At 42.4% G+C, this 15,121-nt stretch overlaps 1 protein-coding gene across 2 annotated transcripts in view; it reads left to right on the plus strand.

The window, feature by feature from the left end:
- Positions 1-15,121, plus strand: part of LARS2 (leucyl-tRNA synthetase 2, mitochondrial) — a 167,498-nt gene that overhangs the window by 72,911 nt on the left and 79,466 nt on the right. For both annotated transcript variants that reach the window (XM_033212320.1, XM_033212319.1), the window contains one exon: positions 13,917-14,024. In XM_033212320.1, coding sequence (XP_033068211.1) covers positions 13,917-14,024 — 108 coding nt within the window. The remainder of the gene's footprint in view (positions 1-13,916; positions 14,025-15,121) is intronic.

Here is a 15,121-nt window from a genome sequence, read left to right on the forward strand (position 1 = left end):
CATAAGGGGGCTGTGCAGTACTGGAAAACATTGGCATTATGACTCAGCTAAGGGTATATAGTAGAGACCCCCAAAAAGGCCATGCATTAGAGTAGGGATGACACCCTAAGACTTATGACAAAATCAAAATAGACTCATTTTAATAAAAAATAAAATAAGCCTGAGTGTTTCAAAAGGAACTTCCAGAACAAAACTCCACATCTTTAAAGGGAGACAGTGTAATCCAGACTCCCAAGGTTGTATATAATTAAAATTACTAGACTTGTAAAGAAGTGGGAAATTATGGCCTAAAATCAAGGTGGGGGGAAAGGCATTCCAATAGAAATAGACCCTGAGATGACCCAGATGTTGGAATTAGTAAATAAAGTCAAAGACATTTATCATATAAATTGTCTGGGACTTAAAGGAAAACATGGTCATAATGAATGAACAGATGGGGAATCTCAGGAGACAGTGGAAACTTAAAAAAAAAGTGAATCAGTTGGAAATCTAGAATATGAAAGTTTAATATCTGAAATGAAAAATCCACTCTTTGGGCTACAGAGGGTAAGTAATGGTTAGGTAGACATAAAACTTCAGGGAAGCTCCCCCCTCACACACCTATGTAGTGAACAGCATGTGTAATGGCCTTAAAACAGAGGTTTATGATGGGTTTGAAAAACTGAAAGGACACTGTAGCTTAAACTAAAAGAGCCAAGTAGAAAGGCTCAAGATAGGGCTGGAGAGATGTTTAGGGGCTAGATCAGGCAAGGTCTTTAGGTCTTGAGGAATTTGCACTTTAACCATGGGGATCATAGGAAACCACTAAAGGATTCTAAGGAAGGGAATGGCATGGTCAGATTTATGTTTTTATAAGATCACTGTGGAAGGAAGGGCAAGTGTGGATGCAGAGAGACCAGTTAGAAGGCTATTGCAATGGTCCAGGCATGCAAAATTTAGACATGGGTGAGAATAGTAGAGATAAGTAAGTAGGTTAGAAAAATACTCAGGTGGCAAAATCCATAGAGCTTGGTAATATATTGGAAGACAGTATGTAGGAGATGGTAACATTGAGGAAACCCTGGCTTGAATAGCACCTGAATGGTTAAAGCTGCTTACTGGGATAGGGAGTCCTGGAAGAGACATAGTCCTGACCCTTTTAAGTTTGAAATGGCCAGGAGATATTTGAGTAGATATAGGAAATAATAGGGAAATTATTATTTGGATTATTTGGAAAATTATTTGGGAAATTAGGTCCAAAACTTCAAAGATTGAGTGAGGTAGGACCTGGTATGATAAAAATCGTCTTGAGTTAGTGAAGAAGTCCTCCTATATAGATAAGGATGAGATGTTGAATCAGTTAGTAATGCTTTTCAGCTGCAAGCAACTGGAAACCTGAGATACGGTGGCTTAAACGAATGGGAAATTACTGTACCCACATAACAGTCTGCCAAGACTGAACTGGGATAGGGTTCTGAGTTGTCGTCTCAGTAGTTCTCTTGGCCCTGTCTTCTGTCACCTTATGGAGAGATGGTTGCTGCAGCTCCAGACATTGCCTCTCCATTTAAGACAGAAAGAAAAGGGCCGGGCACAGTGGCTCATGCCTGTAATCTCAGCACTTTGGGAGGCTGAAGTGGGAGGATCACTTGAGCCTAGGACTTCAAGACCAGCTTAGGCAATATTGAGACCCCCATTTCTACAAAAAAAAAAAAAAGAAAGAAAGAAAAGAAAAGAAGCAGAAAGGGCAGTGCCAAAAACTGTTCCTTTTATCTGGAAAACAAAAACTTTCTCAAAAATCCCCAGTAGAATTCCACTGATGTCCTGTTAGCCCCAGGTGTGTTTTGGCCACCCCCAGCTTCAAGGGAGACTAGGAAAGCAGGCTTGGGCTTTTTAGCTTCTGTAGTTGAGCTGGAGGGGGGAAGAGGCTGCGCAGTGGGTGCTGGGATAGGCAGTGAGCTGTGCCTGCAGTTATCTTTAGAGCTTTGTATTTGCATCTCGTTTTGCAGCTCTGCGGGCTGCCTCTGTGATGTATGGCTGTGGTCTTCTTGGGAGCATGGCTGTGAAGGAGCCCTCCTTTCATTCACTTAACTTCCTAATTTTAAAGACAATGCCTGATGTGAAAATTACAGAGAACCCAGTAATATAAAGATGCTTTATTCAGGCTGTTCTGTGTTATATTTGATTTTTCTCCTCTTACCCCCCACCCAGTCTTCCTAGGATTGTTTGCTTTGTGAAACACTAAAAGTGATTTCAGCCACTCATTCTGTGAAAAAGAAAACTTGCAGTAGGAGTATCTGAAGAACATGAATTAGTCTTGGCAGAGCTGTGTGGGCGGTGTCTTGTGGGCAGCACTGCTGAGGTGAGAGCAAGGAGAGGAGGATGGATTGGAGCCTTATATACAGCAAGCAAAAGGGATTCAGAGTCTGATGGAATGCCTCAGTTCCTGACAGCAGAGTGACAACTGGAAGGAGAGGCAAATAGAGAGAAGGTCTCACATTTGAACTTCTCTATTTAGAGTTGTGATTTTGATATCTCCTGCTGACTCTGCTGGCCCCTCTTGGCTGCAGTGCAGGCTCTCAGCCCCTGGGCATCATGCACGCGCCCCTCCTTGGTGTTAAATGGACATAACCATGCCCTCATGGTGCTTAGTCAACCCCCACACCAAATTGGTGGTTATGTTTTCCCGGTTTTCAGGAGTTACATGGCAACTGCTGTAATACAAACAAAGTCTGCATTTGCCTCTCATTTCCTACCTGATTATCTCAGATCAGAGCTCAGGCCTTTCTTTGTACCATCTTACTGAACCCTCACTTTAATCTTTTGAGGATAGGTACTCCTCTTATCTTCATTTTACTGATGAGCAGACTGAGGCTCATACTAGTAATAAGTAACAGCATGGGGATTCAAATCTGAGCGGCTGAGCTGTTAAACCAGCAGTCTCTCCTTCTCTGTGGTCTGAATTCATTCATTTTTTTTTTTCCTGAGATGTTATTGAGTGCCTGGCCAGACCCTAGGTGGGGTGCTAAGAATACAGACAGAGCAGCTGAGGTCTCTGCTCTTAAGGAGCTTAGACTCTAGTGCCACAGACGGTGGTGGACATGAGCCGTCACATCCCCTGCAGGAGAGTGCAGGAGGAGGAGGAGCCCCAGATCTGCCCAGCAGTCCAAGGAGGCATCACTGGGGAAGTGGTGAAAGATGGGAAGCGCAGAATGTCTGCAAGGGAGCATCTTATTGCCCTGCAGATGTGCAGGAAACCTTCTTCTTCATGGAGTATTTCTAACTAGGATGAATTTCTGCTGGTGAGAAGCAGATGGGCAACAGTGAGCCATTATGAAATCAGTGGGCACTGGAGGCAATAAGCGCCCATTTCCCGGCCCTCTTTGTTCCTGTCCTCCTGATTTTACCTGTGAACTTGTGAGTAAAGCAGAAGTACCTTTACCAGAACACACTGGTCTTGTTTTACCCTGCAGAGCATGCAAACACGGGGCTGGAGGAGAGAGGAGGTAAGGGGAGAGAAGGGAAGTTTGTGCCAGGAGTTCTTTGGGGAGGTGGCGGAGGACGTTAGAGCCAAGACAGCCTCACAGAAGCAGTGAGGCAGGGTCCAGCCTCCAAGAGTCACCTGAACTGTGGAATGAAGACCGTTAGGGGACCTTTGTTCCAACTCTGAGGCACTGGGATGCTTATGGAAGCATTTGGCTGCCCCCTGGAAATTGGGCCTCTTGCCTGGCTTTCTGCTCCTAACTTCAGATCCTGTCTCAGCCCCAGAACAGAGGCTGGGTCACGGGTAGCACCAGGAAGTGCCTCTCCAGTCACATTGCCCCCTTAATCCCCTTCACCCCTGTCACCCCTGTGTTGCTCTGGAAGCTTTGCAAAGGAATTGCTGGAGAAGTTTGGTAACTTGACCCTACTCTGCCCTCTGACCTCAAGAAAGTGTCTCTTCCTGTTTGTGCGTCAAAGCACTTCCTCCTCTTGTGTGTGCATACTGTGCCTTCTAAGGGGGTGGGGGGGGGGGGGGGGGTGGGGGTGGGGGGGGGGGGCACAAATTAGATGTTGGTAGAAGAGGCAAAATGACAGAACTGGGAGGAGCAAGTGAGAAATGTTTAGCAAACTGTCAGCTTCTCTGCAGGGCTCTGAGGACCAGGCCAGGGCTGGGATTTGGTGATGATGATGATGCTTGGGTTTATCTACGACGAGGGCTTTCTCTTAAAAGCTCTATGGCTTCGAAGCTCTTACTGCATTTATCCCCACCATGCACCTCTGTGGTCAGACAAGGCTGCGGGTGGCCTTATCCCTCCTCACTTTAAAAAAGATTAGATACTGTCGGGTAGGAGGCCAGAGCCCATGCCGGCTCTTAACTCCTGTTCTCAGACCAGTGCTCAGCCACACCCTCAGAGCCCCCAGCCTCCCTGTCAGGATTCTCCCCCACGCCATGGCTGTCTCTTCTCTTGGCTACAGTAGATTCTGTTCCCAGTCCCAGGGATCTGGTTTTGACTCCCTGTCTCACAAAGCTAATTAATAGTTAAATTCTGCTCCTTCTTACATAATATCTCCTGCTTCTGTTTTCTGTTTTCCCTGCCTCTCCAGCATCTTTTCTCTCCTAAGCTATTCTAAGTTGAACTCCCTTCTACCCTCCATCCGTTGCTCTCAGCCCTTCTCAGCATGATTGCTGGCCAGAGTGGCCAGTGCCACAGGGACCAGGTGGAAGTTGTTACTGGGAGAGCCAGCCCCTCAGAAGTCCTTCTAGGGATGGGACTGGGCAGGGGTGGGAATGGCACAAAGGCCACAGAAAAGTAGACAACTTGAGGTTGGCTTTTCCCTGGCACTTCCCAGGCAAGCGAAAAGCTGCCTGAATAGAGGGAGTAAAATCTTTAATAACAGCTTGGGGCCTAGGTGAGATGCTGGGAGGAGGCAAGTGGCTGGCTCTCAGCAGGCCGGAGAGGGAACTTCCTCCAGGAAAGGTCCGCCAGGGGTTGGTACAGGACTGGGCCCTCGCTCTGGGATTCCGAAACCAGTAGTGTTTCTAAATGGTAGAGAGACAGTGCAGGCCATCAGGTTTCCCTCCTTGAATGCAGGGCCTTCCTGCTGACCTCCCAAGTGTCCCCACCGAGTGCCTAGTCACATCTGTTTTAGTCTCTTATTAGGTCAATTCTCTACCATCATCTCATTTCCCTTAGCCCTGACTTCTTGCCCACACTCCGCTGTCCCTCCCTGTCAGTGAAATAAAGACAGCTATGCTTGGCACACATACTCCAGAGTGTATGAGAATAAAAGAAAACTTCTGCAGGAAGCACGGTGTCTGGGTCAGCAACCTGCTCTGCAAAGAAAAAGGTTTTCATGTTTTGTTTCTAAGATGGAATGACTGCAAAGGAAAAATGGAAGAAATAATTTAATAGTATACTTCTTCTGGTATATGGACAATGAAATAAATTGTAAATTTGCTCAGGAAACAATAAAAATAGAAAAGCATTGTGTGTTCCTTTTGAACCCTGAGTGGCCTTTTCGAGCTCCTGTTTTTTGGGTGTACAGGTCTTCTTGAGGCGTCAGCCTGGACTCCATGGGAAGAGATGTATTTAGCCTCATGTTGAGGGGTCTCAGGGATCGCTGCAGAAGCCTGGTGAGTGTCACCAATTGAACCTCTTTAGCTTAGAGAGTTATTTGAACTTCAAAGCTAGAAGAAACTTGAGAGAGCATTTCGTTCAGGGTCCCTTTTTAATCCCTGCCCTGGTCTGAAAAACATAAAAGCAAATAAACAGAAAACCCCTCATGCCTGCCTTTACTGCTGCTTGAAATTGCAAAATCAATATAATGTCTGAAAAGGAATTAAAATAAATGAATAAGGTGTTGCTTTATTTTGAGCAGCCCACATCATGTCCTCCTCACCCCTTCCCAGGGGGCTGATTGCCATCCTGAGGTGTGTGTCCCATTCTTGAAAATTGCTGACCCAGCCTACATCTTATTTTATAATCGAGGTACCAAGACCAGGGAAGGGCCAGAACCCAACTTGGGTCTCCCCAGTCTCAGTCCTGCATTCTTTTTTATTATTATTATTTGAGACTGAATCTCACTCTGTCTCCCAGGCTGGAGTGCAGTGGTACAGTCTCGGCTTACTGCAACCTCCACCTCCCAGATTCAAGTGATTCTCCTCCTTCAGCCTCCTGAGTAGCTGGGATTACAAGCAGCTGCCACCATGCCCAGCTAATTTTTGCGTTTTTAGTAGAGACAGGGTTTCACCTGCACTCTTTACCCCTGCTCTTGGGGACAATTCCCAAGCAACTGAGTATTTCTGAGAATCATATGCAGACAATAGCCAGTTAGCATGTGTTGCAGGAAGGCAGGGCATTTGCAATAGGAAATGCAATAAGTAAGTACAGAGAGGGCACACATGGCCAGGTAATGGAAAGTGTGGTGATTAGAGGTTTTCTGGTTTGTTCTTGATGGAATTGACTCATTGTCCTTTCTGTCTTGCTTTTGTCATTATTTACTCCAACGCTCTGTCCTTACGCTGAGTTATTCTGAGCCCAGCTGCACAGAGACCAGTAAAGACCCATCTGGTGGCTGCTGCTATGAAGGAAGCAAATAGTCATGAACACATACATGCATGTCAATACTGTGTTTTTCAAAATAACCATTCTCTTATGCAGAGAGACGCTTTTCCACAGTACCTTTCCACTTCTCTGTATATTTGCTTACTGTTCCCGGATGGCTAGCTCTAAGTGTCAGATTTGCTCAAAATAGAGACTTAGTAGAGCTGTAATAAGTTGAAAACTCAAGTAAAATGCATTCTGTAGTTTTAAAAGAGTATATTAACAAGATGCTTTTAACTATGCAAAAGCATATATACAAACGTACTAGATTTTATCAATCCTGACATGATTAGTTTTACATTGAATGCTCCATTAAGAAAGAAAAATGCTATCAATATATTGTAAGATACCACTGATTGTAAGACATGTCCCAATGTCAGAGTTTTTGGGAAAATGTATATCTTAGAATGAATAGAAGGTACGATATAAGTAGGATGGAAGGATATAGAACAAAATATTAATAGTTATCTCCCTGGATATTTTGACCAATTGTGGGTAATTGTTAATTTTCTTCTTCTCTTACAAAATTTCCATAAAAACGTTATTGCTAGGCAAGGTGGCTCATGCCTGTAATCCCAACAGTCCTTTGGGAGGCCAAGGCAGGTAGATCGCTTGAGGCCAGGAGTTCAAGACCAGCCTGGGCAACTGGCGAAACCTCATCTCTACAAAAAAATACAAAAATTAACTGCGTGTGCTGGTGTTCACCTATAGTATGCGCCTATAGTCCCAGCTACTCAGGAGGCTGAGGTGAGCCGAGATCACCAACTTCAGCCTGGGCGACAGAGTGAGACCCTGTCTCAGAAAAAAAAAAAAGATTATCATTTTGATAACTATAAAAGAAAACAGCATAATATCAGGACTATATCATAATTTATTTACACATCTTCTTTAGACCTGAGTGTCTTAGAAAGGGATGGTCTTATGTTCTTGCAAATATTCAGTCTATAGGGAGGCTTCCAACTTGAAGGCAAGTGAGTAGAATGTCCCCTGGGATGGTTGTTACCATTTTGTTTTTCATGATTAGACCAGTAAAACCTTTCAGACTTGCCATCAGGACTGCCCTTTCCTGGAATGAGACCACCTTTTCAGGCAAGGATAGTCTAATGCCACAGATTAGACTGAGGACAATTTTCAAGTTGTAGCTATTTGACTACTCCCTCCCTCTCCTGTGGGAGCCTCTCTCTTATCTTGTAGACCCAGGGGCAGGGAGGTGACATAGGTGGCTCTGTGAATCAGAAGCAATCTTATCAGACAGGTGGCTCTGTCGTTAGGAGAGTTTGGCCTTCGTCATCTGCATTCTTAGGACTGTGGTGGTGACGTTTCAGAACCTGTAGTTACCTTCTCTCCAAAGTTAGTGGAATTAGAATTGTTCTGCTGCTGAAATGGTGGGTCAGAGCGGGGAAGAAAAGATGGATAAGTGTAACCTGAGTGGATATATGGATAAGAAGAGATTAGTCAAATTGGCTGTCGCCATACTTCCTGGTTCCCTTTACTGCATCCTTTTCCACAGAGCATGTATATGGGGCTGTGTAATGCAGTCCCCAGGGCATTCCCTGATGGGCATACCTAGAAAGCACATCCTTCTTTTCTAGCACCAGTGACACCGTTTACATGTACACGAGTCCTTTTATTGGAAGCTATTCTGTAGCACTTAGTTTGTCCCTCACTTTCCCGTAGCTCTGGGCTGTGCACTTCTATGTGTGGCTGCGTGGTGCCTCTTTTCCTCTTCCCCTGAAATCCCACGAAACCACACCTTGTTGGCAAGTCATATGTCATTAGCAGGATGCCTTGCTCGGAATGGATTATTTCCCTGCTGGGTTAACAGCACTTTCATTGGAATTGAGACTTTCAGATACTACAATGGTATTTGCAAATAAATGTTTTGCATTGTGATGCTACAACAAATGGATTTTGCTTGGAATACATATCACATTCCAACGAGAGGTTGACGCAGGGCTATCATAGGGAGGCTTTATTATATTTATGTATTTGTCATGTCTTCTCAAAAGTCAAACAAGGTAGTCATCATGCCAAATGGGTTTTTTTGGTTTTTGTTTTTTGCTTTTTTGAGACAGAGTCTTACTGTCGCCCAGTCTGGAGTACAGTGGTGCTATATAGGCTCATTGCAACCTCTGCCATCTGGGTTCAAGCGATGCTTCTGCCTCAGCCTCCTGAGCAGCTGGGATTACAGGCGCCCGCCACCATGCCCAGCTAATTTTTGTATTTTTATTAGAGACGGTGTTTCACCATGTTAGTCAGGCTGGTCTCGAACTCCTGACCTTGTGATCTGCCTGCCTTGGCCTCCCAAAGTGCTGGGATTATAGGCGTGAGCCCCCGCGCCCGGCCAGGTTTTTTTAATGTATAAATTGTCATGCCAGAGTCTAGTCAGGGGACTAGAGTGTGAGAGAAAGGTCATTCCTCCAGAATATTCTAGAGGAAATAACTCTATTTTTAAACATTTTGCTGCCTTCAGAATTGATTTTCCTTTTTTAGAACTTAAATATATATTGTGCCTTTAAAGTGATTGCATTGAAATGATCCCCCCCTTCCCCACCCCAAAAAAAGAATAAAGAAATTTTGGCAACAAGAATAAGTTTTAGAAAAATATATATAAATCATCATTCAAAAATAATTGCAAATCAAATCACACTGATTTATAAGTATGCTAAGTGTCAAGCTTTTAAAAAGTGTACATTTTAATTAGATGTTGTCGTTCAATCTTGTGTCTTCCATTCTCTCAAATCTGTGTCCAGCTCTTAAGGTTTTTGATTATCCACCCTCCCCTTAGTAGCTAATACATCCACTTGTTTTAAAGGGTCTGTACTTCTCAGTTTGCTTGCACTTTTTTTTTTAACCTGGGTCTTCTAAAATGTGTCATGTTTTCAACCCACTTTTTCTAGAATTCTCATTTGTGGTCGTGTCGTACCTTGTTCTTAATGCTTCAGTTCAACTTTCCCTCTTGGAAAGTATGGATTTATTCCTAGCATTATTTCTGCTTCTTAGAAGAGAAAGTCATATTAGCCATGTTATATTTAATCTTCTTTTTGTCCCCAGCTTTTTAGTTTTAATCTTTCTCTCTCTTATTCCTGATTATATTTTGTATTACTAAAACCTTTTTGATTGGATGTTACTTCAGCCCATCTTTTATTGGTGCATGTTCTTAAACACTGGCTCATCTTGACTCATGAATGCCTAGTTCTGTTTCAATTTCTTCAAACATCTTCGTTCAGATGGTGTACCCTAGAGTGACAGTGGCAGTCTTTTCAGACATATCCTAGCACAAACGGATTTAAGGCCCCTTTGCAAACCACATTACTTCTATATAGGCCAAATAGCAACCACAGGGAAACTTTATAATCAGAAGATCTGGATAATTCATTATCTTGGATCTGCTGCTGACTGATTGAGTTTAGGGAAATCACATGACCTCTCAACCCCATTTTTAAAATTTATTAAATGAGAGGTGTTAAATAAGTTAATGATTTCGAAAGTGTTTCAAAGCCTTGGGAGTCGATAGCGAGGAATTGAGGAATTAGAGGAGAGAAAGGGCATTTCTTTCAGCTCTTACATATTGGGTTCCCTCAGATTTGATTTGAAAAGGGTTTCATAGCACTTTTAAAGATAATCTAAAAACCTGCTATTTTCCCAGGTTTTTGGATTCTGTGAGCCAGTGGGATTTCTATAAATTAAGATTGGCCAGTATAGGGAAGAGGTATACATACCAGTCCTGTCTGCCAGATGTAAAGACATGAAATGAGGTGACTACCATCTACTATCACTGTGATTACAACACTAAAAAAAGGGGGGGGAGGGGGAGGATATAAACTCAACAAAACCCCAAACAAACAAAAATAGCTCTTTAAACAGCTATAGCACTGTAACTACTCACATCGTTCTTATTCTGGGGGAGCCCTGGTCTGGGCCAGCCCAGAGTTGAAGGAGAGGTTATCAGCAGTATTGGACAAGGTATTTTCTGAAGCCCTGTTCATCAGAAAACAGTCCTGAATCACGTGTTTATTATACAAAGCGCTTGCAGAGTTGTTCGAGATGTTGATTTCATTTAGTTAATTTTAAAAATTTCTTTTGGTTTTTAAAAATATTCATAGATTTGGTTAGGTTTTAAGCAGGCATTGTTCCAGAATTAGCATATGAAAGCATTCATATTTCGTCCTATTTGAATCTGTCATCCTCATCAAGATCTGAATATTTTAAGCTAGGTACCTCCATAAGAAGTTTCCCAGCCTTGACGATTAAATCTAGAAGAAAAAGCACAATGAGAGGGCTAATACACTAGTGGCTCAGTAATATTGGTAAAGGAATGGATGTAAAGTGCTATCAGAATTGGACCCAGTCAGGGAGATAGAGCCAATTTTCAGACCATATAATGTGGATTTGATATGATGGAAAGACATCAGATCCCATTAGACCACAGATGGGTTTGCTTGGAGGTTAAATGGAGCCTCATCTGTCTTTGGAGAGGAAAAGCTATTGGTCATTTTCAAAGTTTATAATATACTTGCATGCTTGTTGACATTTAAGACCCCCTAAATTGCTCTAAAAATTGAAAAGCATTCTAGAGTACTTAATTTTGTCAGAAGATTAATTGTTTATTGTTGTATTAGTATATAATTAACATATTCAAGATCTACTTTTGCTATAGTGACATCGAGGCATTACTATATTAGCTAATATAGATATATATGTGTCAGGATATTGAAATTTTTATAATCCATTGATGTTAGTTAGGAAACTTGGTTGCAAACAACATAAAGTTACTCTGGTTAACTTAAGCCAAAGAGGAATTGATTAGAAGAGAATCAGGTTACTCATAATTGAATGAGAAAGCCGGAGATCCAAGCTCGGACAGAAATGAGGGGAGAACAAGGGCACAGCCACAATCTTTTCCCAAAAAGGGTTAAGCGATTGCTGCCATTGGTACCAGCATCTCCAGCCTCTGAATCTGGTGTGGCATTTTAGCCAGTTGATCCTGTGCCTCTGGGTCACCCCATAGTGTTCTGAAACCGTACTGAGCCTATGACTGGTTATACTCCTTAGTGTCAGTGGGGAAGGGAGTGAGATGTGGTGGCAAGTTTGTCCCCTTTCAAGCTGAGTAATAAACCAAGAGACCTGAGTACAGTGGTCTCAGGCCTGGCTCCAATTAGCTAAGTGATATGGGGCAGATTGCTCTCTGGGCCTGTGTGTCCTCATCTATAAAGAGAGGGGATTTTGATGACGTCAGCCCTATGGCTCTATGACCAGAGTCTGCCTTCTAGGAAGAAAATAAAAATATAAGTAAGATAATAGAAGCAGATGGATCTCTAATACATGCCTTTTAGTTAGAGTATGATAAGCTGAAACTGTCTGAAATACAGATATGGGAAAGCTGAATTTAAGGACTGTTGTTATAAAGTAGTAATTGCATAGCAGAGTATCAGACTGAATATGGACTTGGGAGTCAGCTACATCTTGCTTCAAGTGTTGCTTCCACAGCTCCATCCCATACTTACGGAGTGACTTAGGGAAAAGTTCTGAGACTTGTTTCCTCATCTGGGACATGGACTTGACTTGTGCTGTTGATGTGAAGATTAAACGAGGCAACATACATAAAGGTGCCTGGTATTTAGGAATTATTCTGCAAAGGTTACTACTTCCCTTCTCAGATGCCTGGGGATCTGCTTCTGTAGTACTGCTCTCTAATTCTCTCCCTTGAGTACAGGGAATTAAATGGTAATTTAATGAGCATTTGCCCAAGATAAGGCACAGTTCTAGGCTTTGGGCCAGGCCCTGTGTGGAATATAAAGAAAAATCAGAGTTTGCAGTTGAGCCATAGAGATCACAGGCCAACATTTCCCTATGCCATACTCTCTGAATTCAGATCAGGAGCACTGCGGGGTTAAGAATTGCAGCCTACACAATACCAAACTTAGCAGTTATGTTTTTGTCGTTGTTGTTGCTTTACATTTTTATTGGAAAATGAAATATGGGTGATCATATAAAACAAGTATATAGCCTATTGAATTATTTTAAAGCGATAGTTTGCGTAGATAGATGACAAATATGGAAAATGCTTTGGGTGTGTGTGTGTGTGTGTGTGTGTGTGTGTTTTTAAAGACAAAGTCTCGCTCTGTCACCCAGGCTGGAGTACAGTGGTGTAATCTTGGCTCACTGCAACCTCTGCCTCCTGGGTTCAAGCAATTCTCTTGCCTCAGCCTCCCAAGTACCTGGGACTACAGGCAAGCACCACCACACCTGGCTAATTTTTGTATTTTTAGTAGAGACAGGGTTTCACCATGTTGGCCAGGTTGGTCTCGAACACCTGACCTCAGGTGATCTGCCCGCCTCAGCCTCCCAAAGTGCTGATATTACAGGCATGAGCCACTGCACCTGGCCTGTTATTTTTTTTTTTTTTTAATCATACATTGACATAAGAATCTTTGTGCTGTAGCAGAAAGAACACTGTTAGTAAATCTAGGTTCTAGTCCTGGCTCATTAATTCCTGTGATCTTGCATGGGCCACATAACCTGTTATAACATAAGTTTATTCATCTGAAAATGAGCTACCATACCAGAGTGTGGGAAGAGATATATGAAAAGCACTTTATGAATTATAAAACACCAAACAAAGCATCATTATATTGCCTCTATTAACCGTCATGTAAAGGAATTTAAAATTGGGATCTTCACATTACAAATATGATTGACTTTTAAATCCATCTGTTGAAGGAACACATCTCAGTATCAAATAAGGGCTGGTATGTGCTTGAGGCCATAGAGAATAATTTATATAAAGACCTCCATTTTAAAGGAATTTAGGATTAAAAGTAGACAAGATGAAAATCAATGTACGTTTCTAATGGCAAATGTTTATACAAATTAATCTCATGTTTCCCTTATATATTTATAAAATTAGTATTTTTTAATTGCAAAGATAAACTTTATAATGTCCTATGTATGATATTGTTTAGTTGTGGAACATTTATGAATGACTTAGAATTTCAAAATTCATAAACTTGAACTTAATTTTTTTAGTTCCTAGACTATGGGAAAGAATGTACCAAACACATTTGCCAAAGATGTGAATTATGACCTTTGTGAATTTTCTTCTTTCTATGAAACCTTGACTCACTTGGGACAGCAAAATCGGTCAAACCCATCTCACTGAACTGAGTCATAATGAATGCATCTGTTTCTAACCTTTCCTGGCTTCCCCTGACTTAGTGAACAAGGAGAGAGCTAAATCCTGAATCTCCTTTAGTGTCCCTGCTTTTCCTGCCTTAATAAGCTGCAAATCATTTGCTTCTTTTTAAATAAGCCTTGTGCCTCTACTTCTTTGTTCTCCTTTCTTTTGCACAGGCCATGCAGGACGCGTTGGCAGACCTTCCAGAATGGTATGGAATAAAAGGCATGCAAGCCCACTGGATCGGGGACTGTGTGGGCTGCCACCTGGACTTCACATTAAAGGTGATCAAGTGATAGCAGCTCCAGCAATTCATGCTTACAAATCTCCTCTACATTTGGGACTCATTGAGTAAACCAGCAACTTGGGACTCCCCAGCAGCACAGTCCAAACATGCACAATTTTAAATTTTCTAGTAGCCACATTTTTTAAAAGTGCAAAGAACAGGTGAAATGAATTTTAATAACATATTTTATTTAACCCATTATAACGAAAATGATTCCATTTCACGATGGGCTCAATAAAAAATGATTTATTGAAGAGTTTACATTTTAGTACAGTCTTTGAAATCCATATTCTACATTTATAGTACATACTAGCCATATTTCAAGTGCTGTGATTCATAGCCACATATTGCTACTGGCTACCATATTGGACAGCACAGACACAGAGGGTCTTTAGGGGTCCATGAATCCCTGAAATTTTATGTACAAAGTGTTTGTGTGGGCATTTTCCTGAGCAATGGGTCCATTACTCTCATTGTAGTCTCCAAGGGGATCATGTCACAAAGCAGATTAAAAGCCAAGGAAGCAGAAGCTAACTGTAGCACCATTTCAAAACTAGATGGACTTAGAGCTTAGGGATTGTGTTTGAAACTGCTGTGGAAACACTGCTGAAAGGTCACAATATAGGGCCCACCTGTTCTGGAAGGGGCCCCTAAAACTTCTCTCTTTGTCTCTAATGACAAGAGAGTTGTTCTATTGCTCTTTTTTACCTGGGTGTTCTTTTTTTTATCCTTCGGATTTCTCCTTCTGTCATCAAGATTTTCTGCTCTGTTCATTTAGCGCCAAACCTGCCCTCACCTTTGTTCCAGTCAAAAACCTTTAGGAGGAGGAAGCAGCAGCTGAGACAAAGTTGGCCTTCCTTTCTAGACTCTTGCATACTGACAGCCGTACCTGGTGTCTGCAAGCACCTGCCGCTTGCCACTGAGCTCATAATTCCCTGTGCAACCTCCTCACAAAAGTGATCCAACGTACTCCAACTGCAAACATGGAAAGCCTCCCATAAGGGAGTGCGTACTTTGGAAACATTTCAATAACAAATCCTGGACTGAGCTTTTCCTCTTACTGCTTTCCCAAGAAGGTGACGAGAGTTCTGAAAT

Source organism: Trachypithecus francoisi, unplaced genomic scaffold (assembly GCF_009764315.1).
Source record: "Trachypithecus francoisi isolate TF-2019V2 unplaced genomic scaffold, Tfra_2.0 Lachesis_group0, whole genome shotgun sequence".
In the NCBI taxonomy this organism is placed as follows: Eukaryota; Metazoa; Chordata; class Mammalia; order Primates; family Cercopithecidae; genus Trachypithecus; species Trachypithecus francoisi.